We start from the raw sequence: 27,102 nt of genomic DNA, 5'->3' as shown, positions 1-27,102 counted from the left end.
AAGGCCCAGTAATGGAAGCTTTTCCCCTGAAGTCTGTTATCCTTCTAAGGAGGAGTGGTGTATCTCTTATTCAGTTGGTGCATCCTAGATATCTGTCGTGTACATGTATGTGTGTTTCCTAAAAACAGTGAAGACAAGAGTCTTCCTTTTGGTTCGTTTCATCACTCTTACCTGAAAGCACTGCCTCAGGTTGTCAGGACTCATTCCTAAGACTGGAAGTGCTTATAAGGAAATATAAATGTTTGAGGGTATTATACCTTTGACTGCTTAGGACTGTTTTTGTGGGATGAATACTGGGTATACTGGTATATCGCTTCCTGCTTTTAGGATCTGCTTTTAGGATCAGAAAGCACTTACGACTCTCTGTTGATCAACCCTGAATATTTGTTGACCTTGTTTATCTAATGAGGTCTTTGAGTCTAGTCCTTTTGCAGAGCTAAGTTTGTAAAGGCCCTTCCAATGGAAGTTGGCACGAATCTATTAAGCTCTAAGCTTGGAAACACTGTTTAGAAGATAAATGCAAATATTGTTTACATACAATTGTGAGTTTAATGTTTGTTTATAAATGTGAGACTATGGCATCCTTCCTTTTTCACATGACTCCTCTCTGAATTGATACTGTCATGTATTGTTATATTAAAGCTACCAGAGGAAGCTAAAGCTGCATGAATTTTGTAGTTCTCTAGCTTCCTGTGAAAGGGATGATGATGCTATTTTTCTTCTGACTAACAAATATTTGGAGATATACATTATAGCTTTTCAGTATCTAATTATTACTATCTAGCTATCTATAGATAAATTTGGTAGTTCTGAAATAGTTATAGTAGCTTTCTTATAACCCTAATACATTGGTATCTAAACAACACAGAAACTTACCTACTTTGGCCACAGAGTAAGTAGTTTTCTGTCCAGTATTTTTCATGTTATCTTTATAGCATTTTTGAGACCATGAATTCTTTTTAGGAACATGAATCTTTTAAAACTAAATTGAACTATGTTAAGAAAAGAATATACCATGACCAAACGGGGTAGGGTGCAATGATGGTTCAGTATTAGGAAATCTCATAATATTGATAGATCTAAGGAGAAAAATCATATTTTTATTTTCATAGATTCTGAAAAAGGCTTTGACAAAATTCTTCCAATATTCGTAATGCTCTTATGTAGGTCCAGATTTCCATATTTATATTATTTTCCTTATGCCTGAAAAACTTTCCTTAATATTTTTTGTGTTGTAAGTCTTTTGGTGGTGATTTCTTTAAGATTTTATGTCTGAAAATGTCTTTGTTTTGAGAAGGTATGTTTTCAGGGTATAGAATTCCACGTTGACAGGTTTTTTTCTTTCAGCATTCTAAAGATGTTTCTTCACCATCTTCTTGCTTGCATCTTTCCACTGAGAAATTTTGTGACATTCTTATTCTTGTTCCTTTATAAGTAACATGTCTTTTTTCCCTAGCTGCTTTTAAGATTTCGTCTTTATAAATGGTTTTGGAAAATTTGATTGTGATATGCCTAGGTATATTTTTCTTCATGTTTCTTGTGCTTGGGTTTTGTTGAGCTTGGATCTTTGGGTTTATAGGTTTTTATCAAGTTTGGAAATTTTTCAGCCATTATATTTTCAAACTTTTTTTTCTGTCCCCCAGTAACATATATATTAGGCAGCTCGAAGTTGTCTCACAGGCCACTGTTTCTCTTAATTTTTTAAAATTCTTTTTTTCTGTCTATTTTGTGTAGTTTTTATGCTAGCTTTCAAATTTATTCATCTTCTGCAATATCTAATCTTCTGCTAATCCCATCCACTTGCTGTTTCATCTCAGGCATTGTAGTAGTCTAGAAGTTTAATTTTTTTCCCCATCTTCTATGTCTCTACTTAACTTTTTGGAGATATGTAATACAGTTATGATAACTATTTTAACATCCTTCTCTTCTAATTCTAATATCCATGTCAATTCTGAATTGGTTTTGTGTGGTTAATTATTCTCTTCATTATGGCTTGAGGAGTGTTTTCCTGCCTCTTCATATCTGGTAATCTGATTAGATGCCAAACATTGTAATTTTCACCTTATTGCTTTGCTGACAATTTTGTATTTCTGTAAGTCTTCTTGAGCTTTGTTCTGGGATACATTAAAGTTAGTTGGAAATAGTTTAATGCTTTTAGATCTTGCTTTTATGATTTGTTAGTTGGGTCTGGAGTAGTGTTCAGCCTACAGCCATTTATTCCCCACTACTGAGATAAGACCTTTTTGAGAACACTGCCCAATCCCCTGTGAGTTATTAGTTTTTCCAGCTGGACTGGTGGAAATAGGCACTGTTCCTGGCTCTGTGTGAGTGCTGTGCACTCTTCTCTCTCATCATTTTTGATGTTTTCCCCCCTATTCTCAGGCATTTGTTCACATGCATTCGTTGATAAGTATTCTGTCAAACATTCGAAAGTGACCCTCTGCAACTTTCTAGGGTTCACTCTCCCTCTGGCTTTCTCCTTCCTTGTACTGTTTTATCACCTTAATCTACCTTGGTCTCCCAGACTGTTAGCTCTGTTTCCTCAAGTCAGGCAGTTGCTTGGATTTCATCTAGGTTCCATCTCCCTATGCCACAACTTGGAAGCTTTCAAGGCAGTATACAGGGACAAGGCCCACCGCTTTCCCCCTGGCTTTCAGGGATCACTGTTTTTCTTTGACAAATGCCCAATGTCTTGAAAGTTTTTGTTTCATGTATTTTGTGTTTTTTGCAGAGGTGGGGCTGTTTCAGGCAGAAAGATAAATGTGGTCCCTGTTTATTCATCATGGCCTGAAGTGGAAGTGTATAGTTATATTTTAAGTGAATATGTAACTGTACTGAAGGGGAATAAAAAGAAAGAATCCAAGTAACCTATGAATATAGTATTTGACCATGTGTTCTCAGGTGGAGTTGATGGGGGAAAGAGAAAACTTAAGATAAACCTTGATCTCCTTTTATTAGGATTATTTTTCATAGTTGCATATGCAGAGCAGTTCAGAAACTCTTGTAGATGTAGGATTGAGGAAACAAGTAAATGTCTCAATGTTCTTGGGAACCAGGATTCTCACTATAGAAGAAGATATACGCAGGTACGGAGCAGGGCAAGGTAAGAAAGAATCCGGTGGGAATGGGTTTGAATTGGAGACACTGATGTGAATTCAAGCTTTGTAAAGTATGTGTGTGTGTGAATGTATGTGTGCACGTGTATGTATATATGTATGTCTATACTTGCATATATTTCTCAGCTTTGTCTACTGAACGACCCAGAAGCAAAGAAACCCCAATAATGACATGCCTTGTATCCAGATAATGGTCTCTAATACCATTCCCCACTAAAGGAAACCAGGGCTCCTTTGAGAATGGTTGATTCTAGGGCAGGGAAAATGTAAGAAGAATCTTGAATATTATCTTCTTTTGCCAGAAGGAAAAGATACTCCAAAAAAAAAAAAAAAAAACATAAGGACATAAGCGCCAGCTCGAAGTTACTCCTACTGTGGTGAAATCTGGGACAATTTAACCACCAAAATAAAGTGCAATAATTAATTATAAATAACTTAGAAAATAGGTATCTTTGAGTCTATACCAATAGCAAATAGATAAACAAATGGGGGAAAAGGAATGGTTCTTCATTACAGTAGACTACCAAGTGCTGACCAGTAAATATGGATGAGTGTTGGAGATGGAAAATCATCATTTTACAATCATTTTTGTAAGGATAGGACTAGGTAGGAATCATCAATGAAGCTAAATATAGGGGGAAGTTTTGATAAGCAGGATATTTTCAAGGTCTTAAAGTGTGTCCCCACATATTACCTATTCACCACAAGGGGAAAAAATAGGGTTTTTTAATACTGGAGAAGTAGGAAAATTCCTTGACCAGGTGATTAAAATTAACAACACCAACGAGGGGCAGATGAACATGTAATACAGTAAGAAGGACACATCAGTATGTAGAATTCCAAGTGGGAATTCGTGTAAATATAATAATAAGGAAACATCAGATAAACCCCAAGTGAAGGACGTATATTAAAATAAAGTATGTGGTGGGAGTGGAGGGACTGTATTTTCCAAAAATGTTGATGTTCCAGATTTTAAAAATCTAAGAAACGTGAAAACTACCTGCAATACATGATCCTAGACTGTATCGCATACTGGAGGAAAAACAAAAGGCTACAAAGTACATTAGTGTCAACTGACATTTACACTATAAATTAGATAAAAGTATTATATCATGTTAAATTTAATGAGAACTATAGTGTGAAGTTATATAAGAAAAAATCTCATTCTTAGGAAATGTACACTCTGTATTAAGTGGTAAACAGCCATGATATATGCAACTTATTCTCAAATGGTATAGGAAAAATATATTTAGAAAGAAAAAGTGAGCGCCCAAATGATAAAGCAGAAGAGGGGAAAAAAGGTTAATAATAAATGAATTGGGGTAAAGGATATGCTTATGTTCTTGTATTGTTATTCTAGCACCTTTTTTGTTAAGTTTGAAATTATTTACACAAGTTTTTTTTCTTGTAGTCTGGATGAATTCAGTATTTACAAAGTAGTTTTTTTTTTTTTAAAAAAAAAACCTTTTGGGTTGGCCACTTACTTGATATGCTACATTAGCTATTACCTGAACTTTGATTACTCCTTAATGAAATGGTGATAAAAGTGTAAAAAAAAAACCATCAGTTGATCTTTGACATATTCTGACTAAGTCCATTGTTGGCAGAATTTACCATAAATTGTTATTTGTTTAGAGGTAAGTTTTTTGGTAAACTACAGTGCCTGTATCCAGAATTACTGCTGACTTTTATTATTTTACCAAATAAACAGCTTAAATTTTCATATGGCGGATTATAATTGGTCATTTCCTAATAAATGTGGTTTACATCAGATATTTGAGACCTCACCTCAAGTATCGTTTTATTTCCACTGCCTTTATTTTTGCTAGTGGTCCATGCTTTATTTTTGGACCACCCATGTTTCTTTACATACCAGATTCCTGAATATCCGACACCAAGAGTAAGGGTAGTAGACTCTTGACATGCAGCTTTCAGATCAATTTTGGCTCAAGAGTTTTCTCCATTAAAGCCTGTAAACAGAATTACTCTGCTTTGAGAATGTATTAGATAATTAGCTTAAAAGTTTAGGTTTGGTCTGGGATCTTATATACATAATATGTTCACCACTAGTAGAAAGATTTTACTTTGGAGAATGTGACAGTCCCATTATGTATGCTTATAAAGCTTACAATTTTAAAATACAGAATTTTAAAATTGATAAGTACATTGATGTATTTGTTACAGGCTACCTGGGCAAAAAATACAATACTATCATGACAGTTATTTTTTCCAGAAAACTTTCAGTAGACTTGCTGGTGAGTTAATATATGGATCAGAATTAAATGGAGTTGACTTACATTTAACATCACTTGCAGTTTGGGACTGACTACAAGTAACCTGAGTTGTGAGTTAATAACCATCCTTTTTGTATTTCTTTTAGTCTCCCCGAGTGAAAGAATCAATATCAAATTCTGAGGTAAGTAATTGTGATTATTGAATCCTTGTTAAAGTATATGTGCTTTTGTTTTGGTTTCAATTTTAAGCACTTTTTTTTTGTGCATATGTGTGCTTAAATGGGAATGCAACTTTATACCAATCAAATTTTAAAAGTTGGCCTAAGGGCTCAGAATGTTCTTCCTTGCTTTCTTGATTTTGTGAATTTTTTATTTTTATTTTTGACTTGGGCTACTTGAAATGAAAAGTTATTTATTTATTTTTTTGAGACAGGGTCTCACTCTGTCACCCATGCTAGAGTGCAGTGGCGCAATCACGGCTCACTTTCAGCCTTGACCTCCTGGGGCTCAAGTGATCCTCCCACCTCAGCCTCCTGGATAGCTGGAACCACAGGCACACACCACCATGCCTGTTTTTTGTAGAGATGGGGTCTCACCATGTTGCCCAGGCTGGTCTCAAGCTCCTGGGCTCAGGCAATCTCCCTGCCTTGGCCTCCCAAAGTGCTGGAATTTCAGGCATGTGCCACTGTGCCCTGCTAAAAAGTAGTGTTTTTTTGCATTAATTTGTTTGTGAATTTGTCATATGCCACCTGTCCTTTTTGAATTTTTTTCTTTCAGCCGCTTCTCTTGTGAAATAAATTCTATTTTCTGTGGTTACTGCGTCAGTATGATAGGAAATCCTGTTAAGCAGATTCTTATTGGGCTGGTTTCCCTGTTCTCATTACCGGAGGAAAACAATCATTTCTATGATCTATTCTGTCATACAGTCTTACTTCTGGCAGCATCTTCATTCTGAGCTCAGTATTTGGTTTAAACACATCTCTTGCTCTTAAACCAATTCTATTTTTTCCTCTTTGCTAAAAAGTAACCTTTTTTTTCATTTATTTTGTATATAAAGTACATTTCTGTATGTGATTATGTACATTTGTTTACATAGAACTGTATTAAGAGTAAAAACAAATTACTTCTTTCACATATTAACAGGCGGATATCTGTCAACTTATATTAGAACTGTTGTTCACTTGTATGTGTGGCTCCTCTTCTTGGTAAGGGAATTGCGTTTTCCTGTCCCTTGAAATTACGTATGGCCATGTCAGTTACTCTGGCCAGTGACATGTTAGCAGAAGTAAGAACCACTCATGATTCCCTTTGTCTCCTCACTCCTGCTACTATGACCTGTATTCCTGAGTGAGGATGATACCGAGCTTGTTAGCCTCTGCTGGTGAGAGATAGACTTGAAGTGTGTCCAAGAAACAACTTTTGTTGTTTTAATCCACTGACACTTCAGGATTATTTGTTACTTCTAAATTAACCTATGTTGAATAATACTTGATTTCTCAGAAATTGAATGAGAGGCTATTTTACAGATTATCTAGTTTTTATTTTTAGTCTTCTCCTTGTTCCTTTGCCTAAGTATCTCCACATGAACTCTTGCATACTCATATTCTCATGCTCATTACTTTGTTTCTACATTTGTGATAAAATTCACATAATGTAAAATTTACCATCCTAATCATTTTCAAGTCTATAGTCCAGTGATATTAAATATATTCACACTGTAGTACAACCACCACCACCACCCATCTTCAGAACTATTTTATCTTCCCAAACTGAAACTCTGTGGCTGGTAAACAGTAACTGCATTCTCCCCAGTCGCTGGCAACCACCATTCTATTTTCTGTCTATGAATTTGCCTACTCTCGGTACCTCATATCAGTGGAATTATACAGTATTTGTCATTTTGTGCCAGTCTATTTCACTTAGCACAATGTTCTGAAGTTCATCACTGTTGTAGCATATGTCAGATGTCTTTACTTTTTAAGGGTCGATAATATTCCATTGTGTGTGTGTGTGTGTGTGTGTGTGTGTGTGTGTGTGTGCACGTACCACATTTTATTCATCTGTTAGTGGACACTTGGTTTGCTTCTGCCTTTTAGCTGTGGTCCATTATGCCATTGTCAACATAGGTGTACAAGTGTCTCTTTGAGACCCTGCTTTCAATTCTTTGCGGTGTATACCTAGAAGTGGAATTGCTGGGTATATGGTACTTCTATTTGTAATTTTTTGAAAGACCGTCATACTGTTTTCCATAGAGGCTGCACCATTTTACGTGCTCATCAACAAGGGTTCCAATTCCTGTGCATTCTCTCATTACTTTTAAAAATATATCCTTTCCATCTTTACTATAGATAAATGTAAGTACATACAATTTGGAAGCTAAATAGTCTTTTGAAATCGCATTAATAATTAACATTTTCAAAAGTACTCTTAAAGGCCTACCTACTTTCCTATAAAAATCTAGAACCAATGAGTAACTTACGACTTCTTATGTATGAAGTTAAATGAACACAAAATTTTATTCCTTGTCTCCTTGATTTTGCTTATATAATATCACCTATTCGACCTCTATTACTACTCTTGGAATTTTTTTCTCTTTCAACTTTACATTTTGGCTATTGCATCGTTTTTCCCCCAACTAACTGCATAATTTTGAATATGTTTAACTTGTTTTTATACTCAGAGTCAGTCATTTCCCCCCAAACTACATAATTAAAATTTATGAACTATTTCAGACATATAGAATAACATATATAAAATATATTTTTTTTAGTTTTAAAGCATCACATTCACTTTTAAAATGCATTTCAGATATGTTAAGGAATTATTGGTTGATTGTAAGAAATACAGAGTCCCCATGCATGGAAAAATATAGCTTCTATAATTTTGTATTACGTATTTAAATCTGTATTTTGGAGGTGCTGTTTTGCTGGGCAAAGGAATGGAATAGATTTTGTTAAAAATAAATATAATGCAAAGTGAAAGACGACAGATAAAAAAGACTATATATTATCTGATTCCATTTTATGAAGTACCCAGAAGAGCAAATTTATAGAAATTAGATCATTTGTTGCCTATAGCCGGGTGTGGAAACAGGAACTAACTATAGACACGAGAAGACTTTTTGGGGGTGATGGAAGTGTTCTAAAATGATTGTGGTGATGGTTGCACAATTCTATGTATTGTACAAAAATCGCTAAATTGTATAGTTACAGTGGATAAATGTAGAGGAATATAAATTATACCTCACAGAGTTGTTAAAAGTTTAAAAGCCTAAAAATATTTGACTTCCATTTGGAATAGATGTATTCGGAGTAGACACAAAACCTGTACACTACCCAGAAACTACTTTGAAAATATCACCCTGAAAGGCTGTACTTGCTGTCAGCAGACCTGCCTCCCTTTCCATACAACTTAAGAAGCACTGTATGTGTGTTTTCGTTATAGCTTTTTCCAACAACTGATCCTGTGGGTACTTTGCTCCAAGTTCCAGAACAGATCTCTGCTCATCTACCTCAGCCAGCTGGGCAGATGCCTACACAGCCACCTCAAGTCTCTCTCCCACCCACCGCAGAGCCAGCAAAAACAGCACAGGTGAAGCCGGGGATATGCTTTCGTGGCCATTCCTTTGGGTAGATGAAAAGAGCAGATACTAATATGGAACACAACGTAATGTAATTAGGTTAATGTCTTGGTAGATTTTGAAACAAGTTAGAAATTCTGTCTTGACATTTTTAAGCGTGTACAGGTAAGAGAATTTTACCAGGATCACGTGCAGGTTTTTACGCAGCAGGATACGTTCATGATGGAAATATTTCAAACATCAAAAATTTTGGGCGAATTTCTTGTCAGCTTTGTATTAGATAATTATTACATTTAACTTCAGAATGCAGTTCATGAAGTTCAACAGACACTAGGAGAATCGACGGCTGTACTATTTTTGTTGTTCACTCAGGCTTATACTTTTTATTAATACTCTATTATCTATGGTTTTTCTCTATTACTCTTTTTAAGTTCCTTGTCAATTTTGTGAGGGTTGGTTTGTTAAGTCTGGGTATTATAATCTGTAAACTCATTTATCCAGGTGCACACAAACTTTATCAAATCATACTTCATGAAGAGCAGCCAGGTGAATGAAGGCCCTGCAGTGGGCTACTACATGCTGTGTAACTCCTACTCTCCCTTCAGTAAACCTCAGACACTGCATACAGCATGTGGCCCCTATGGTACATGGTTAAAGTAAGACTTTCAGCATCCATTCATTTATTAAATACTAGAAGTGCCATTTTCTTGTCTAAAGTTTTAGATGAAAAGAAACAGAAATTAGCAGTCTGATTTTTTTTTTCTTTTGCACCCCAGTAGATCATCTTGTGTTCTGCCTTTGGAGATCACTGTTTTGAGCATTTCCAATTAGTCATGGCACTTACTTCGTTTAACTTTTTCATCCCTCAAGCTTTCCATCTCTGTCCTGCATATGGGAAAAGATACAGTTGTCTTAGGAAAACTGATGGAAAAATTACATTCATTTTATAAACAACTTAAATTGAATGCATGTCCTCCCATAAGCAAGCGATAGCTGTACAATTTTCAGAGAGGATTAGTTTAGCCGTAAAAAGATGGAACCTATGTATGGGTTGGATGGATTCCTGAAGGGCTGCTGGTTCAGGCTCTACCTTTTGTATTGCCATATGGTGCACTGGCAGATTTTTAAAAAATGAGAAACGTAGCTTCGTGTTTTTCAGTCTTGTAGAGGGGAACAGGGGTCTCAGAAATTTAAAATGTAAATGTGGCTATATGTGAAATTTCATCTGGGCTTGAGAATTGTCTTTCTCATTGTGTTGGACTTAAACTGACATTCAGCTTTTGTTGCTGCCTTGGAGTGCATGTCCTCCTCCAGCAGGGAATGCCCTGGGGATTAGTACAACCTTAGCTGGAGATGAAGAAAATTGCTGCCAAGTACATGATTCCTCTGCTAATGACCATTAGTCACCTCCCCACTTAATGTTTCAGGCAATGACTGTATACCTTTCAATGCTTTTTAGGCTTTGTCTTCAGGATCAGGTTCACAAGAAACCAAGATCCCAATTAGTCTAGTACTAAGATTGAGGTAAGTAGACATTTTTTGTTTTGTTTTGTTTTGTTTTCTGAATACTCTGCATGTGCTGTAAGAGTCTGTGCCTGAGAGTAACTGGATAGGATTGTATGTTCTCCAGCATCAGGCTCTGTTTGCTTCACGGTGTATTATTTTCCTCAGAAATAATAGCAACAGTGTGAGGACCTGGATGTCAGCGGTATTGTGACTAACTGATGCACATGTTCTCTTAGTTGTTTCTATGCTAATTGATGATGAGTTTGTGTATTTGCAGTGTAGCTAGTTTGGGTTAGGAAGTGTAGCCTGTAATTGAGGAACAGTTTTTAGGGGAGCGCACTAACTGGCTTATCTGAAGATCAGTCTTATAATTGTGACCAGGTAAGCACCATCGACTCTGAGATCAACTAACCCAAGAGGGGAGGACTTTTTGATGGTGATAGGTCAAATAAAGGCCCTGTTTTTAGAAGATTAAAAGGAAACTTCTAAATGTTTTTGTAGTCTGTTTCTGTTTTGCAGCCAGTACCCTAAATTGGTGGTTCTTGGTGGGAACATATAGAGAGGTCCTGACAGATTGTTCAGCAGGAAGTACCGTAGGTAGCAATCTGTTCATTTTAACTCCCTGCCCCCCCCCCCCGCCCCTTCCTCCCCCACCGCTACCACCAGCACTAGTGGCTGGATTCAAATTCCAGAGCTTTCTTGTCAGAATAACTATGGCTGTTGTATTGCTCTAGTTAGGTCTCTTTCTACCCATAAATGCCTTTGAAAAAAAATTAGTATTAAAGTATCACTTGAGGCAACTCAGGTCCTTTAAAACTAACATTTTTTTAAAAAGAGTTCCACTGCATTACCATTAACTCATTCCCCTTGCACATATGAATTCCTAGTCATCTTTCGGTAAGGTCATAATTGGAGATAGAGGCAGCAAGAGCAATTTAAGAGAATGTGGTAAGGAGAATCTCATTGCTCCCTGCTACTAGGAGCAATGCATTTATGCCGTAAATGTGAAAAGCAGATTTGGTTACCTTTCCTTTACAGAAGCCTACTCAATATACCTGGTCTCATCTCAAAAATTCTGAATTACTAGGATGTCTTGACAACCTCATGCTGTTTTAATTCTACATAAAGAATAACACTTTAAGAAAATTATTGTGAAATGTATTAAGCACAGACTATGTATAGCACTCTTTGGTACTGTGGAAAGATGGACACTGAGAAAAGAGAAAATTAAATGGCTCCCTTAATAATCAAGTCTAGGTTGGAGGTTGATTTGAACTATGTACTTACACAGCTAAAAGCAAATTTCAGGTAGTGTATACATGCAGAAGTATAAGTTTGTATGTACCTGTGTAGAGACAATGCAATGCAAGGGAAAATCATTTGGGGCAGGTTATATTTGAGATGGGTAGTTCTATTTTAAGCACAATTTCAGTAACATCCTCAAGAATATTATTCTTCAAATAGAAGTAAACCCTCTCCATTGTTTATATAAAATAGATTTGAGTCCTAAGTGAGCAGGCATATCTGCCCTTAGATATAATGCTCTCATTTCTCTGTCTTTAAACCTTATAACCTCCAGGGATCCTGCTTTATCTCAGTACGTAGTGTGGTCATCACTGTAATTGTACCTCACCAGTCATGTTTGAATTTCTGGAGTCATATATTAACTCTGCTATCAGTATGGACCCAGTTCCTTTCCCTATCCTCTCTGCCTACCCAAATCCTGCATATCTGTTAAGTCCTATATAAAAACTACTTATTATCCCCATCTCTCATATATTGTTTGAATTCCTATGGAATTTGAGGGAGTATCATGTATTTCATTTTATGAGTCTGCCAAGACTGATCACCAGTGGTAGGCAATGAATTGTGGGCATGTAGGAATGCGGATAAGGATGAAAAAGGCATCCTGTATCATTTTAATCACACCTTCCTGTGCTCATACAATTTTCCTCTTAGTTTTATATGTTCTTAGTGGGAATAAGGATGGGAGTGGGCATATAAGAATCTACTCAAAGGCATGAAATGTTTATATTGATCAGTAAGGGACATAGATTCAAAGGGTTGTAGGTCAACTAGATGGTCATTCTAAATTGGTTTTGCTCTGAGTTCTGCAGTGTGAACATATCTGAATACATCATATGATCTATGGGAACAAAACAGTCTTTCTTGAGGCACAGCTTTCTTAATACATGTTGGCAGAATCTCTTTGCATAAATTTAGAAATTCTTATTTTATGCCTTCTGCTTTCTTTCATAGGAATTCCAAAAAAGAACTAAATGATATTCGATTTGAATTTACTCCTGGGAGAGGTGAGGCATCAAACGGATTGAAAACAAAATAGCTTCTAATTTGTGATTCAATGAAATGTGTTGTGAAGTTTCTGTCCTTTGTGAAGTTTTGCTTTTAAAGGATAATAAAAATTTTCCCGGTTTTGGGGAGCATATAAGTGAGATAAAAATGCAGTTCGTAGACTACTAAACACATTTAGAAAACCTTGTATAATAACACAAACAGTAATAAATATATAATAGCTCTTTACAGCTTAGTATAGGCCAGGCATTGTCTTAAGTGTTATCTTATTAAATTCTCACAGCAGCCTACTAAGGAAAAATTATTATCCCCATATTATCGATGATGAAATCAAGACTTAAAGAGAGGCAAAGTAACTTGTTCAAGGTCACACAGCTGGAAAGAGGTAGAGCTGGAATTCAAACCAGATCTGTCAGAATCCAGAGTTCTTGCTTTATACATGGTTGTCCTCCATGATGGTAAAGAAACAAGGTCTGCAGTCTCCTCTCTCCTCAGACAGAAGCTGAGGCTTGTCATGTACTGTTTCTGGCTGTCGAACTTCACCTTGAACAAGGCATGTTTTGTTTCTTGCCTTTATTACTCAGGATTCTAATTTGGGGAGTAGCCAGCAAGTATCTCTTCTGTGTATCATGCTTATTCTTCTTGCTGTCTCACTATCATCAGCAACTAACCACTAAAGAGAAAAGATGCAGATGTACAGAGGTGTTACCAGTTTTACTTTTTAAAAACCAGGCAACATCACATTTTCAGGAATTAATTCAAATTGCTGGTTGCCTGTGTGAATGTGTGGACACTCCACAGCAGTCCTCCTGTTCCCTCTGAGGTGCTCATTTTCAAGCCCTTGGGAACCAGTACTACTGAGTCGGTTGAAGATGAGGTTAATTGGGGATACTCTATCCTCATCTTTTTACTTTCTAGTTATACCCATTGCTCAGATTGTACCACCTGGGATCACTAGATAAGAAGAAAAGCCCACCAGAATAAAAAAGTAAATGAATTTAGTAAAAAACTTGGAGTATGATTCCCAAAGAGAAGAGAAAATTTTTTTGAGACAAAAATTGTTGCCTCAGTTTTTGAGAATAAATCATTCTGGTTTTTTAGCCCTAGAGATGCTCAGTATTCAACATCATGTCTCAGAGCTCTGAGAGCTCAGTCCAGGATTGTACTTGAAAATAGGAATTTCCTCTGCAACATCAATGTCAGGTGCTTTTCTGACTGGGCCGGAACCCATCTACATTACACCATTTAGAAAGTTATCTTTACATTGAGCTGTATAAACCAGATATTTGCCACCTGGTTTATACAGATTCTGCCCTCTAGCTAGATCTGTGAGAATTCCTCACTTGAGATAATCCCAGTGGTAGGAAAAGTCTTTGGGAGGAAGACCCTGCCTGCCTTCTTGGTTCTGTGGATTTAGCAGCCAACTGGGGCCTAGCATGGCACACTGACACCCACACGAGCTGTGAGAGTTAACAGTGTCAAGCATGCACAAAAAACAGAGCACCGTCTTCTTTGTCCTTGCAGATACAGCGGAGGGTGTCTCTCAGGAACTCATTTCTGCTGGCCTGGTCGACGGACGGGATTTAGTAATAGGTAACTCCATTGCGTTCTGCCCATGTGCCCCTGTGTCTCTGTATACTTAGTACATAGAAAAGCAGGTTTTTAATTTCACTGAGTAGGTCTGATGGTTCTTGAAATGGTTCTTGGCTTTGCTGAAATTATAGGTAATGGGATAGTTCCTTAAACACACACAAAATTTCACCTCTGAGTTTGTTTGTGACCTCCAATGATAGTAAGTGAAAGCACACCCAAGGTCTTTAGGAGACTAATAGAAATTATGGCAAAAGTAACAAGTTAAAGTAAGCTTGGCCATATCTGATCTGTTTTGGATACCTTATTTTTGTGGCCCAAGTTGAACGAAAGTCGTTAGAGATTTAGTCCTAGAAAAGCAGGAAGGAAGAGAGAAGGCCCAATGAGGCCACAGGTCCTTGTTACTGAAGGAAAAGACCATGTCCTTAGGCACAGTTTTCCATGAAAGACCAGATAGTAAATAGTTCAGGCCTTGCGGGCCATGTACAGTGTCTGTTGCTTTTAAACCACTCTTAGCTTGCCGGAGAACAAAAACAGACCACAGGCTGGTTTGTTGACTTCTGGCCTTGGGGTTTCTGATCCATAAATCAGGAAATCATACCTCTTTTACCTGCATGTCTTTCCTAGCTTAAAACAACATTTTAAAGAAAGTTAATTTGACAGTGGCTCAAGGTGTACTACTTAGAAATCAGTTTAAAAGACACTTTCATTTGGGGAGTGATTATTTGATCTGTCTGCTTCCATTTTGATTGTACAGAGCATATTCTTAACTACCATTTAAGCTTTTAAAATACGGTTGAAAGTGGATTTATGTAACTTCTCATTCATTACCTTCTGTTTGTATGATTACAGTGGCAGCTAATTTGCAGAAAATTGTGGAAGAACCTCAGTCAAATCGATCTGTCACTTTCAAACTGGTACTCATCCCTTCTTCCTTATGAAAACATCTTGCCTTTTACACACTGGCAGCTTCTCCAGACCAGCATCTATGTGCCCTGAGTGATGAGGATATTAAAATGTGGTGGATTGTGTTCATTTAGCCTCCCCAGTGCCCTGGGCTGATGTTTCCCTTTGAGTGGCCACTCTTCCTCTGTCCATGCCAGGAAACCTCTGACCCCAGCCCCTTGGCTATTCATAAGAGAAACTATTAGCCAGTCTGACTCTAGCTGTTTACCCAGCCCCCTTCTTTTCTGGAATAAATACCTTCGTCAGTCTCCTATTTGTATCCTAGGGACCTGTTGTCCACTGCCTACCTTCCCACTATCCCATGTCAGTTTTATTTGCTACCTGCAAGTTTGTTTATAATAATCACAGTTTCTCATTTTGTTTGGTTCTTAGGCATCTGGTGTCGAAGGCTCGGATATTCCTGATGATGGTAAACTGATAGGATTTGCCCAGCTCAGCATCAGCTAAACCACAACCCTGGAAGAGGCGGCCTAAGGAGATTCCACACATGCGTATCTCTGTTGCTTCTATTGGCCTAAACCCACTACTGCCAAAGAACCCAGCAACAAACCTCCCGGCTAGGAGCTTTAGAAGTCTTTATGTTCTTCCTGCCATCATTCCTCCTTTTCCCACAGGAAAAGAAAAGTTGGATCACTAGTGGCCAGCATCCCCAGAGTTCCGTTAGTAAACTTACTTCATATGTCCCCTGTCTTCCTCCATCTGAGAAGTGGCCCATGTGCTTCAACACCCAGGAGGGAGATCTGTCAGCTCATTCTTGCCTTACTCCAATGATGGCCCAGGTGGAAAAGTAGCAACTGTATCGGGCTTCCTCATCCCGCCTGTTCCCGCACACCTGCCAGGATATGGACATCTTGGGATATCTCTTTACCACTGAAGTAGAATTGATTGTTCAGCTGGAGCCCAGAGAATTTAATTTAGTGTTTTTTCTTTGTACCTGATGTGAATTCTAGCAACCTTTGTTAGGAAAAAGCACAGCCTCAGATGGAGGCAGCCTAAACTGTGTTCTTGTTTTGTTCATGGTGTTTCTAAGCGTTTTGCTGAAGCTGCCCTCAGGCACCCCCTTCTTCATTGCTCTCTCCAGAAAGGGTTGCTAGCCTTAACTTCAGCTGGTGCAAAACATCTGACTGTAGCCGAACTTCAGCCATCGGATCCTTCAAAGTGGAACTTTGGATTGTTTTTACAGACAACATCGAGTAATGGCTTGTAAATGTGAATTTTTGCAAGAGGTGGTTTTTGAACAGGAAAATCATAATTCATATCATTGGAGAAGTATTTATTTTCAAATATTAAATTGAAGAAAAACTCAATCCTCCCATGAAAATCAGTTTGCCTGGCCTCCAAGTCATGAGGAAATGGGTATGCAAGGCTGAGATTTCTACAGCAATAAAGGAGACACACACTGGGCCGGAGAGGCCTGCCTTCTGCCTGCTCTCCTGCACTGACCCTTTGGAGGGGGTCTCTGTGTGCTGAAGCTAACTCAAGATGGAAAGTGAAACCACATGTGCCATGACCTTTAGGTTTTATGAGTAGACAGTGTTCATTTGATTTTCTACAGAAATAATATAAATTATTCTTTAGGTTTAAAAAGAGCACTCATAATGCAATATGTGAATAATCAGTGAGGTTGATTTTTCTTTTTTCCTACCGTTTCATAGTCTTTGTCTAACTGCTGGTAACCCTGCCGCCGAGTTTTATATATGAGTGGGATACTCAATCTGGCCTTAAAAAGATACACAAAGATGGGCTGTGGGTCCCTGGAAAGGGGGAGAGTTGCCCTTTACAGAATCACTCGAGCCCTTTCCAGAAGTGTTGGTCTGATGAACAAGGTTGTTTTACCTTATTTTCTCTTGGAACATACCTGAAAGCCTTCCCCACAAATAACTTGTCACACCTTTTGTTTCATTCTGAGCCTTTAGTTTTAGTCATGGGCTTTCTTCACCTGCCCTAGGTGCAAAGGCATGTTGGGAAAGAGATGGATGTTGGGGAGGAAGAGGGGATGAATTTCAGATGGGAGTTGGGAGGAGAGTAGGTGAGAAAATCAGACACCAAAGTTCAGTGTCCCAGCAGTCTTGGTAAAAGGAGGGAGCCTGCTGAGCCAGAAGGGAGAAAACAAGATTGACCAGCTTACTAGAAAAATATTTAGCTTTTCTTTTTCTTTTTTTGTGGGGGGGATGGAGAGGAAAAAGGACGGGGAGGTGGGAATGAGGTATAGAAAAGAGATAGCATCCTCCTTGGCACAAGACTAGTGGCTTACCTTAGAGTCTTTCTGTTTGTTTGTTTCAAACAAACCCATCATCATCTACTTATTTATGAATCCAAGGGGTGGTAGTATCACTCTGTTCTAGCATTCTATGTGGAGATGGTCTGGTGCCCTGCTGGGAGTGAGCAGCAGCCTATCCCCTGTTCACTTTCTCTAGCCCATCATTACCTGTGAACTGCAGTGGGGCAGTCATGGCAAATAGAATTGGGCTGGGGTTTCTCCTTCTTTTCAGTTCATTGTTTGCCCTGCTAGGAATTAGAAGACAGACGCCATGTCCCAGGACAGTGTTACTTCTTCTGCATGATGTGTGGTAGACTGCCCTTGCTGGCTTGTGCAGTGACACTGAGAAAATACATGAACAGAAACTGCCCAGGTGGAACAGCACGTAACCTAGTGAGTGACTGTACTCCTTTCTAGGAATGCTGGTTCAGAGTGCACCTCTGTCACTAGGTCCCAGGATCCCCTTGTCCCTGGAGTAGGGACTAACTATAGCACAAAGTAATATGTGCCAATGCTATTTGTGAAATGTTTGGTCTTTCTAAATGACTAATGGATTTGTTGGGGTGTTTGCTTAAGTTTTGAACCAAATCCTAGAGCCAGCTGATATTTAATAATCTGGAGGATAGAATAATGATGTACCAATAAGTGGAGATTCCTCCTTATGATGTATGCTAGGTTATGGAAGATGTAAAATATTCAACTTTTTCCTCCTTTTTTTGGACTTTGTATTTTACTGCATGTTTTCTTCATTTTTAATCAATAAAGAGTAAATTGTCCATAGTGGTGTATGGATGCTTTATTTTAGTGGCCTTTGGCAGAGAGCTGTGGGTTGTGGGTCAGGGAATCACCACCAACTTTAATTTTTCATGTGAATAGAAGCCAAAGTACATATAAACTATATGTATCTGTTGATCTACAAATTACCTAGAACTGTTAAAGCCATTATATAGTTGGGGAAACTGCAACCCTAAAAGGGAGGGATGAGGTCAGCCCAAGGAATTAGGGTGGGATATGGAACTCCTTTTCTTATCTTTTGATCTTTTTTAAATGTTTGATTTTGCTCGTGCTGTTGGGCAAGGAAGGATGTCAGATTCAAGCCCTTGGGAGTCTCTTTTGAAAGTTCAGAACAGGGCTGAACTTATCCCTTCTTGGCTTTGATATTGCAATGGTGAAGTTTCATATAAGATTCTAGGCTCCTTTGTATTCCTCTTATTCTCCCAACTGCAGGAGGAATCTTCCCTCATCATCCATCCTTCCCAATGGCAGTGGCTTTTGATCCATGATAACACTGCTTGTGGGTCCTGGTATTTCAGAGCTCAGGGCTGTGGAGCCTTGGAGTTGACAGTACTGTTTGGCCTGCAGCTAGTTGAGTTTGCTTTCAAGATAAGCAAGTTATAAAAGTGGAATCAAACTATCATGGGGATAGGAAGGAGGTACTGGTTACTCGTAAGTGACCATGGTATATCTGGAGGGAAGGGAAAGGGTCAAGGGCAAATTGAGCCTTCACTTGCCCATTTCTGACAAAATCAGGTCATATCACTAGGCTTGGTTCCTTAGCTTTATTTGTTTGGCAGCAATACTCAGTGCATCCATTCAGGGATTCCTCCTTTGAGTCAGGTTATCTACCCCAAGGTTTTTTGTTTTGTTTTGTTTTTTTCTTTAATGGACTTCAATTTTAGAGCAGTTTTAGTTTCACAATAAAATTGAGTAGAAGATACAAAGAGTTCCCACACACCTCCTGACTCCACCCACAAACAGCCTCCACTACATCCCCCACTAGAGTGGTACATTTGATACAATTGATGAATGTACATTGACACACCATTATCACCCAAAGTCCATAGTTTACATTAGGGTTCACTCTTGGTGGTGTACATTCTATGGGTTTTGACAAATACATGATGACATATATCTACCATTACAGTATCACACAGAATAGTTTCACTGCTCTAAACTTCTGTGCTACCTGTTCTTCCCTCCCCCTCTACCCTGTGAGAACCACTGATCTTTTTACTGTCTATTGCCTTTTCCAAAGTGTCATATAGTTAGAATCAAACAGTATGTACCCTTTTCAGATTTTCCTCTTTTACTTAGTAATATGCATTTCAGTTTCCTCAATGATTTTTCATAGCTTGATAGCACATTTCTTTTTAACAGAATAATATTCCGTAGTCTGTACCTCAGTTCATTCACCCACTGAAGGACACCTTGATTGTTGCCAAATTTTGGCAATTATGAATAAAGCTGTAGCAAACATCTGAGGGCAGATATTTGTGTAGACAGTTGAAAACAGCAACAGCTTATTTGGATAAACTCCAAGGAGTGCGATTAACTGGATCGTGGGTAAGGCTATGTTTTTTAAGAAACTACCAAACCTTGTGGCTGTAGCATTTTGTATTCCCACCGGCAGTGGATGAGAGTTCCTGTTACTCCACATCTTTAACAGCATTTGCTGTTACTGGTATTTTGGATTTGGCCATTCTAATAGGTGTGTAGTGATACCTCTTTTTAATTTGCAACTTCTAATGACATTTGCATCTTTTCATATGCTTATTTGCTATCTGTGTATCTTTGGTGAGGTGTGTGTTCAGGTCTTTAGCCCTCCCCATTTCCCGCCTAATTTTAACTTTTTGTTTTGAAATAATCTCAGACTTACAGAAAAATTTACAAAAGCAATACAAAGAATTCCCCTATACCCATCTCCCAACTTCCCCAAATGTTAACATCTTACATAACCACTTACAATTATCAAAATCAGGAAATTAACATTGATATATTATTGACTAGTCTACAGATGTTATGCAAAAGTTGTCAATTGCCCCACTACTACTCTTTCTGGTCCCACGATTCAATTCAGGATCTCACATTGTATTTAATTGTTATAATTCCTTAGACTTTTTCAATCTGGGATAGCTCCTGGTCTTTGTTCTCATGGCCTTCACATTTGAAAAATGATGGCTAGTTGTTTTGCAGAATAATTTGGATTTATCTGATGTTGTCTCATGATTGAATTCAGGCTATGCGTTTAGAGAAAGAAAACCACTGAATTGATGTCAGGCTCTTTGCAATTCATCATCAGGAAGCACACCATGTAAACATCTCATGAGTGGTCATGTTAACTGATCACTTGGTTAAGGTGTGTTTGCTGGATTTCTCCACTGTAAAGTTACTATTTTTCCTCTTATTATTAATTAATGTTTTGTGAGGAGGTAGTTTGAGATTGTATAAATCTTGTTACTCATAACTTTGCTCAAAAACGTTAGCATTCTTTGATGATTCTTACGTAGCTTAATTATAACTGTGATATTTGCTAAATAATTTTTTTCTTTTTTGTTTTAAATTAACTGTCCCAGATTCTGACTCAATGAAGATTTTCTGCTTCCATCACTTATTCTACATTTATGAATTGGAATTCTACTGTAAGGAAGAGCTTTCCCTTTTCCCTCACTATGTGTGAGTTCAATTATTATGTAAGCATGACTTGCAAACAGAATATATTATACTTGTTAATTTTTGCTGAACTGATAGGGGAGAAATTATATCCTGGTGTTGGTTTCTCTATATGTGAGGTTGGAAGGTTAAAGAGCCATTTATAGTTAATAGACTTGCTCATTTTAAAATCAAGTTATTTTTCTTATTGAGTTTTAACAGTTCTTTGTATAGTTTTGTTAACAGTCTTTTATGAGATATGCCTTTTGCAAATATTTTCTCCCGGTCTGTGTCTTTTCTTGTTCTCTTAACAGTGTCTTTCACAGAGCAGATGCATTTAACTGTAATAAAGTCCACCTTACCAATTATTTCTTTCATGGAGCACGTCTCTGGTGTTGTAACTAAAAAGTCATTACTATACCCAAGGTCATCAATGTTTTCTCCTGTTGTCTTCTAAGGATTTTATAGTTTTGCATTTTCTGTTTGGGTCTGTGATTCATTTTGAGTTAATTTTTGTGAAGGGTGTAAGATTGTTTGTAGGGTCAGTTTTTTTGCATGTGGGTGTCCACTGTAACAGTGGACTCATCTGTTTCTCCTTCCACTTCTATCAGTTTTTGCCTGACATGTTTTGATGCTCTGATTTTAGGTACATACACATTAAGGATTGTTACATCTTGGAAAATTGACTCCATTAAGTAATGTCCCTCTTTATCCCTGGTAACTTTACTTGGTCTGAGCGACTCCTACTATCTTTTGATTAGTGTTGCATGGTATATTTTTCTCCATTTCTTTACTTTTAATCTATATGTGTCTATGTTTAAAGGGGGTTTCTTGTTGAAAACATACAGTTGAGTCTTGGGTTTTTTTGATCCACACTGACTACCTCTGCCTTTTTGTTGATGTTTTTAATACTGATGGCATGTAAAGTGATCAGCTATTGATACAGTTGGACTAACACTTGTTATAGTTTCCTATTTGTTGCCCTTGTTCCTCAAACTTATTTTTGTCTTCTACTCTTTTTCTGCCTTTTGTAGTTTTAATTGAGAATTTATATGATTTTATTTTCTCCCCTTTCTTAGCATACCAATTATACTTCTTTTTTTATCTTTGTTTAGTAGTTGACTAGAGTTTGCAATGTATATTTCTAACTAATTTAAGTCTTTTTTCAAATAACAGTATACTGTTTCACAGGTAGTACCAATACAAAATAATCCTGTTTCCTCCCTCTCATCCTTTATATTATTGCTGTCATTCATTTCAGTTACACATAAGCATATATATTATATATGTGTGTGTGTATATATATATACACAAGCAAAGATAATCTAATTTGCTGCTGTTATTTTGAAGAAAATGTTATCTTTTAGGTCAATTATGTTTAAGTAAAATAAACTTTTTTTTTTTTTTTTTAACCTTCACTTATTTCTTCTCTGATACTCTTCATTTCTATATGTACTTCCAAGTTTCTGACCTATGTAATTTTCCTACTCTCTGAAGATCTTCTTTTAACATTTCTTGCAAGGCAGGTCTACTTGTAACAAATTCCCCCAGTTTTTGTTTGCCTGAGAAAGTCTCTATTTCTTTACCATTTTGGGGGGATAATTATGCAGGATACAGGATTCTAAGTTGGTGGGGCTTTTTTCTCTGAGCACTTTAAATATTTCACTCCACTTTCTTCTTGTTTATGTGGTTTCTGAGGAGAAGCTGATGTAATTCTTTTTTTTTTTTTTTTTTTTTTTGAGGCAGAGTCTTACTCTGTTGCCTGGCTGTAGTGCAGTGGCGTGCTCTTGGCTCACTGTAACCTCTGCCTCCCAGGTTCAAGCAGTTCTGCCTCATCCTCCCGAGTAGCTGGGACTACAGGCATGTGCCACCATGCCTGGATAATTTTTTGTATGTTTAGTAGAGATGGGGTTTCACTATGTTAGTCAGGATGGTCTCGATCTCCTGACCTCGTGATCCGCCCACCTCAGCCTCCCAAAGATGTAATTCTTATCTAACCCTCTACAGGTAAGGTGTGTTTTTTCCCTCTGACTTTTTCAAGAGTTTTCTTTATCTTTTATTTTCTGTAGTTTGAAAATGAGGTGCCTAGGTGTAGTTTTTTGGCATTTGTTCTACTTGGTGTTCTCTGAGCTTCCTGGGTCTGTGGTTTGGCGACCAACATTAATTTGGGGGAATCCTCAATCATTATTATTTCAGATATTTCATTTGTTCCTTTATCTTTCTTCTCCTAGAATTCCCATTGCACATGTTATACCTTTCGTAGTTTTTCTTTAGTTCTTGGTTATTCTCTGTTTTTCACCTTTCAGTTTTTGTTCTCGTTGCTTTTCAGTTTTGGCAGTTTTTATGCGATATCCGCAAGCTCAGAGATTCTCTCCTCAGGCATATCCAGTCTACCAATAGGCCCATCAAAGGCATTCTTCATTTTTGTTGCAGTGTTTTTGATCCCTAGCATTTCTATTTGGTTCTTTCTTAGAATGTTCATCTCTCTGCTTACACTGCCCATCTGTTCTTGTATGCTGTCTACTTTCCATTAGAGCCCTTAGCATCTTTAGGGTGTGTGTGTGTGTGTGTATGTTTTGTCCATAGTTCCTGGCCCATGACTCCCATAAACCCTTGTTACAGTAAACACAATCTCTCTTTCTTACCTTCTCCAGTCTCCTTTTCTCTGCCCAAGGCAGGACTCTAATCTGATTGTGGGTCATAAAAGGCCCTCATTCCAGAGGGGGGACCTGCCCTATATCCTGGAGGAAGGAATGCTACACAGAGTGGCCAAAAAGAATCTGAACAGACAGGGCTTGCTGGGTTTAGATCATACCCTTTTTGTACAATCACATTTTGTCCTTGCTTCTATTCATATCATGCCTGTTGAATGAAGTCTCCACAAAAAAAGCCCAAGAGGATGGGACTGGGGGCTTCTAGGAAGCTGAACACATGGAGGGTGACAGGGAAGGTGAACAATAATTCATCCATGTGCAGGAAGCTAGGTGCAATAGCACACACTTATAATCCCAGTGACCTCAGGAAGCAGAGGTGGGAGGATCGTTGGAGCCCAGGAGTATGAAGCTGCAATGAACTATGATTGTGCACTGCACTCCAGCCTGGGCAACACAGCAAGACCCTGTCTTTAAAAAAAAATCCACATGCTAGGGGGGTGGTGCACCCCAATTCCACAGGGACAGAAGTTCCTGTGCTTGGGACTCTTTCGGACCTCACCCTATGTATCTCTTCATCTAGTTGTTTATTTCTATCCTTTTAAATATTGTTTATAATAAATTGGTAAACATAAGCATTTTCTTGAGTTCTGTGAGCTGCTCTAGCAAATTAACCCAAAGAGGTGTCAGGGGAACCCCACCTTAAGTGGGTCTGTCAGAAGTTCCAGAGGCCCAGACTTGTGACTGGTGTCTGAAAGTGGGAACACCAGTCTTGGAGATCTAGCCCTCAACCTGTGGGGTCTGATGCTATCTGCAAGTAGATAGTGTTGGAATTGAATTGGAAGAAACCCAGCTGGTGTTGGCTACAGAATTGATTGCTTCCTAGCTGGTGGGGAGAAATTCCCACATATTTGGGGGTCACAGAAGCCTTTGTTTTTAATTATTTTGTTGGTGTGAGAGCAGAGGAAAAATTGAGTTTTTCCTAAGAGCATGTCAATCATAGTTGCTTTAAATTCCCAGTCTAGTAATTCCAACGTGAATAACTCTTCTTAGATCTGTCAAAGAAGTGAAGTCACAGGGCAAAACACTGCTCCAAAACACTGCTAGATTTAAGTCTGGTTCTGATCTCTGCTCTCTCTCTTCAGATGGTGTTTTTGCCTTTTAGTATGCCTTGTAATCTGTTGTTGAAAGCTAGACATGACGTGTACTGGGTAAAGGGAATTCCAGTAAATAGGCCTTTAATGATGTGGTAAATTGTGGGGAGAGGGAAAGCAGTCTATGGTCCTGTGGTTAGGTCTCGGTCTTTTAGTGAGCCTGTGTCTCTGCACTGCGAACGTTACAAGTGCTTCTCAGTCTCCCATCCTCTCTTTAAATTGCAAATTTGAAAAAGAGACATCATCTAGTCCATCCCTGCAGGGGATCTTTGAGGAATAATACTTCCCTCTCCCTCCACCCCACACACGGACACCTCCCTCTGCTCCCTGGACATGGTTGCCAGTGATCTTCCTGATACTTCCCATATGGAGAGTGTACAAAAAATTAGCCGGGCATGGTGGTGGGGACCTGCAATCCCAGCTACTCGGGAGGCTGAGGCAGGAGAATCGCTTGAACCCAGTGGGCGGAGATTGCAGTGAGACGAGATTGCGCCATTGTACTCCAGTCCGGGCGACAGTGCCAGACTCTGTCTCAAAAAAAAAAAAAAAAAAAAAACAGAACACTCTGGCTTATTTCAAATGGTTACTTGCCTCTCCCTGCTGGAAGCATAAGAGAATTGTTCTCTGATATTCACTGTGTGAACCCAGTAGAGCTCTTGGAAGTAAAAGCCACAGAAATATGGAGGCCTTTCTTTGGAGTTCTTAACTCTCAAAGTAATCTACATTGCGTCTCCAGCAATTTGTCAGTTACAGTTCAGGTTTTCTTATCCTGGTACTGGTTCCTGCAGAGGTTTCTTATGGATTTCTGGTCCAGTAAATTGTAATTCTTTTTTTTTTTTGAGACGAAGTCTCAGTCTGTTGCCCAGGCTGGAGTGCAGTGTTGCGATCTTGGCTCACAGCAACCTCTGCCTCCCAGGTTCAAGCAATTCTTGAACCTCAGCCTCCTGAGTAGCTGGGATTACAGGTATGCATCACCACGCCCAGCTAATTTTTGTGTTTTTAGTAGAGACAGGGTTTCCCCATGTTGGCCAGGCTGATCTCGAGCTCCTGACCTCAAGTGATCTTACCCGCTCAGCCTCACAAAGTCCTGGGATTGCAGGTATGAGCCACCACGCCTGGCCTAAATTGTAATTCTCTGTATTCACCTGTGTGTCTCTAACTTTTGGGGCAGTCTTTTGCCTTGTGACTTCACTTCACTGACAGATCTAAGAAGAGTTATTCATTTTTCAGTTTGTTCAACATTTTACTTGTTAAAAAGGAGTGGCAACTTCCAAGCTCCTTATGTGCCAGACCAGAAACCAGAAGTCTTACCACAACTTTTTATTCAATAGAATCATTAAATTGCAAATTTGAAAAAGATTTGAGACATCATCTAGTCCATCCCTGCAGGGGATCTTTGAGGAATACTTCCCTCTCCCTCTACCCCACACACCTGCCTCTGCTCCCTGGACGTGGTTGCCAGTGATCTTCCTGATACTTCCCATATGGAGAGTGTATTCATTCCACTTAAAACTGCTCGGCTGGTTAGAAAACTCTCGTTACACCCCTCTTTGGTCTTAGCTGTGGCCTTGAATGAAGGCAGGTACAAAGAGGAAAATGAGGAAGACAGCTTCAAAGAGGATACCTGGCCGTGGGCCTTGAAGCATTATAGAGAGCCTTTGGCAGTCTTTGCAGGATATGGTGGGGAGGAAGGGAGGACAAAGTTAAGGGGAGAAAGAAGTAAAGCAAAACATTAGGATTTGGGGAACGTAGAGGTAACATGAGACCAGTGACATTCGGTGCCTCAGTTCCAAGGTTTGGGGATCATAGTTCAGCTGGAGACTGACTCTAGGGAGGTCTTTGATCAGGCCTCACTCTTGTCAGGAGTCTACTAATCATTCTTTCTTTCTCTGCTTTAGAACTGTACACCAAGAAGTGGAAGAATCTTTAGAGACCATCCTTTACCCAGATGGGGCAATTGAGGGCCAGAGCCAGGAAGGAACAGATTCTCAGGGTGAATCACTGGCAGGGCTACCATTTCCTACCTCCTAGCTCTAGCTTCCTTGGTTGCTTGGAGCCAAACAAAGCAAAAATTCCTTTTCTGACTGGAGTGAGGAGATGATGAGGGCAGAGGACAAGGCTTGTCTCCACCTCAGTTCTTCCCCATAAGAGGAATACCAGACTAGGCAGTGGCGACTGGTAGCAACTGTTTATTCAATAGAGACAATGCTGAGAATAAGAACACTCAAGGAAGCTAAGTGAAGGAAAAAGAGCTGGGGACAGTGGTGATCCTGGTGGGAGAGTTTGGGGTGGGGCAAAGAGCA

At 38.7% G+C, this 27,102-nt stretch overlaps 1 protein-coding gene across 1 annotated transcript in view; it reads left to right on the top strand.

The window, feature by feature from the left end:
• Positions 1–18,341, top strand: part of OXSR1 (oxidative stress responsive kinase 1) — a 92,432-nt gene extending 74,091 nt beyond the window's left edge. Inside the window, exons 12-18 of the mRNA XM_007971749.3 lie at positions 5,497–5,532; positions 8,795–8,941; positions 10,390–10,454; positions 12,696–12,748; positions 14,274–14,342; positions 15,192–15,256; positions 15,678–18,341. Of these exons, the coding sequence (XP_007969940.1) occupies positions 5,497–5,532; positions 8,795–8,941; positions 10,390–10,454; positions 12,696–12,748; positions 14,274–14,342; positions 15,192–15,256; positions 15,678–15,752 (510 nt within the window). The 3' untranslated portion in view covers positions 15,753–18,341. The remainder of the gene's footprint in view (positions 1–5,496; positions 5,533–8,794; positions 8,942–10,389; positions 10,455–12,695; positions 12,749–14,273; positions 14,343–15,191; positions 15,257–15,677) is intronic.
• The last annotated feature ends 8,761 nt before the right edge of the window (positions 18,342–27,102 follow it).

This window comes from Chlorocebus sabaeus, chromosome 15, assembly GCF_047675955.1.
Source record: "Chlorocebus sabaeus isolate Y175 chromosome 15, mChlSab1.0.hap1, whole genome shotgun sequence".
Taxonomy (NCBI): Eukaryota; Metazoa; Chordata; class Mammalia; order Primates; family Cercopithecidae; genus Chlorocebus; species Chlorocebus sabaeus.
Note: the sequence above shows the minus strand (reverse complement) of the source record. Positions and strands in the feature narration are given on the sequence as shown.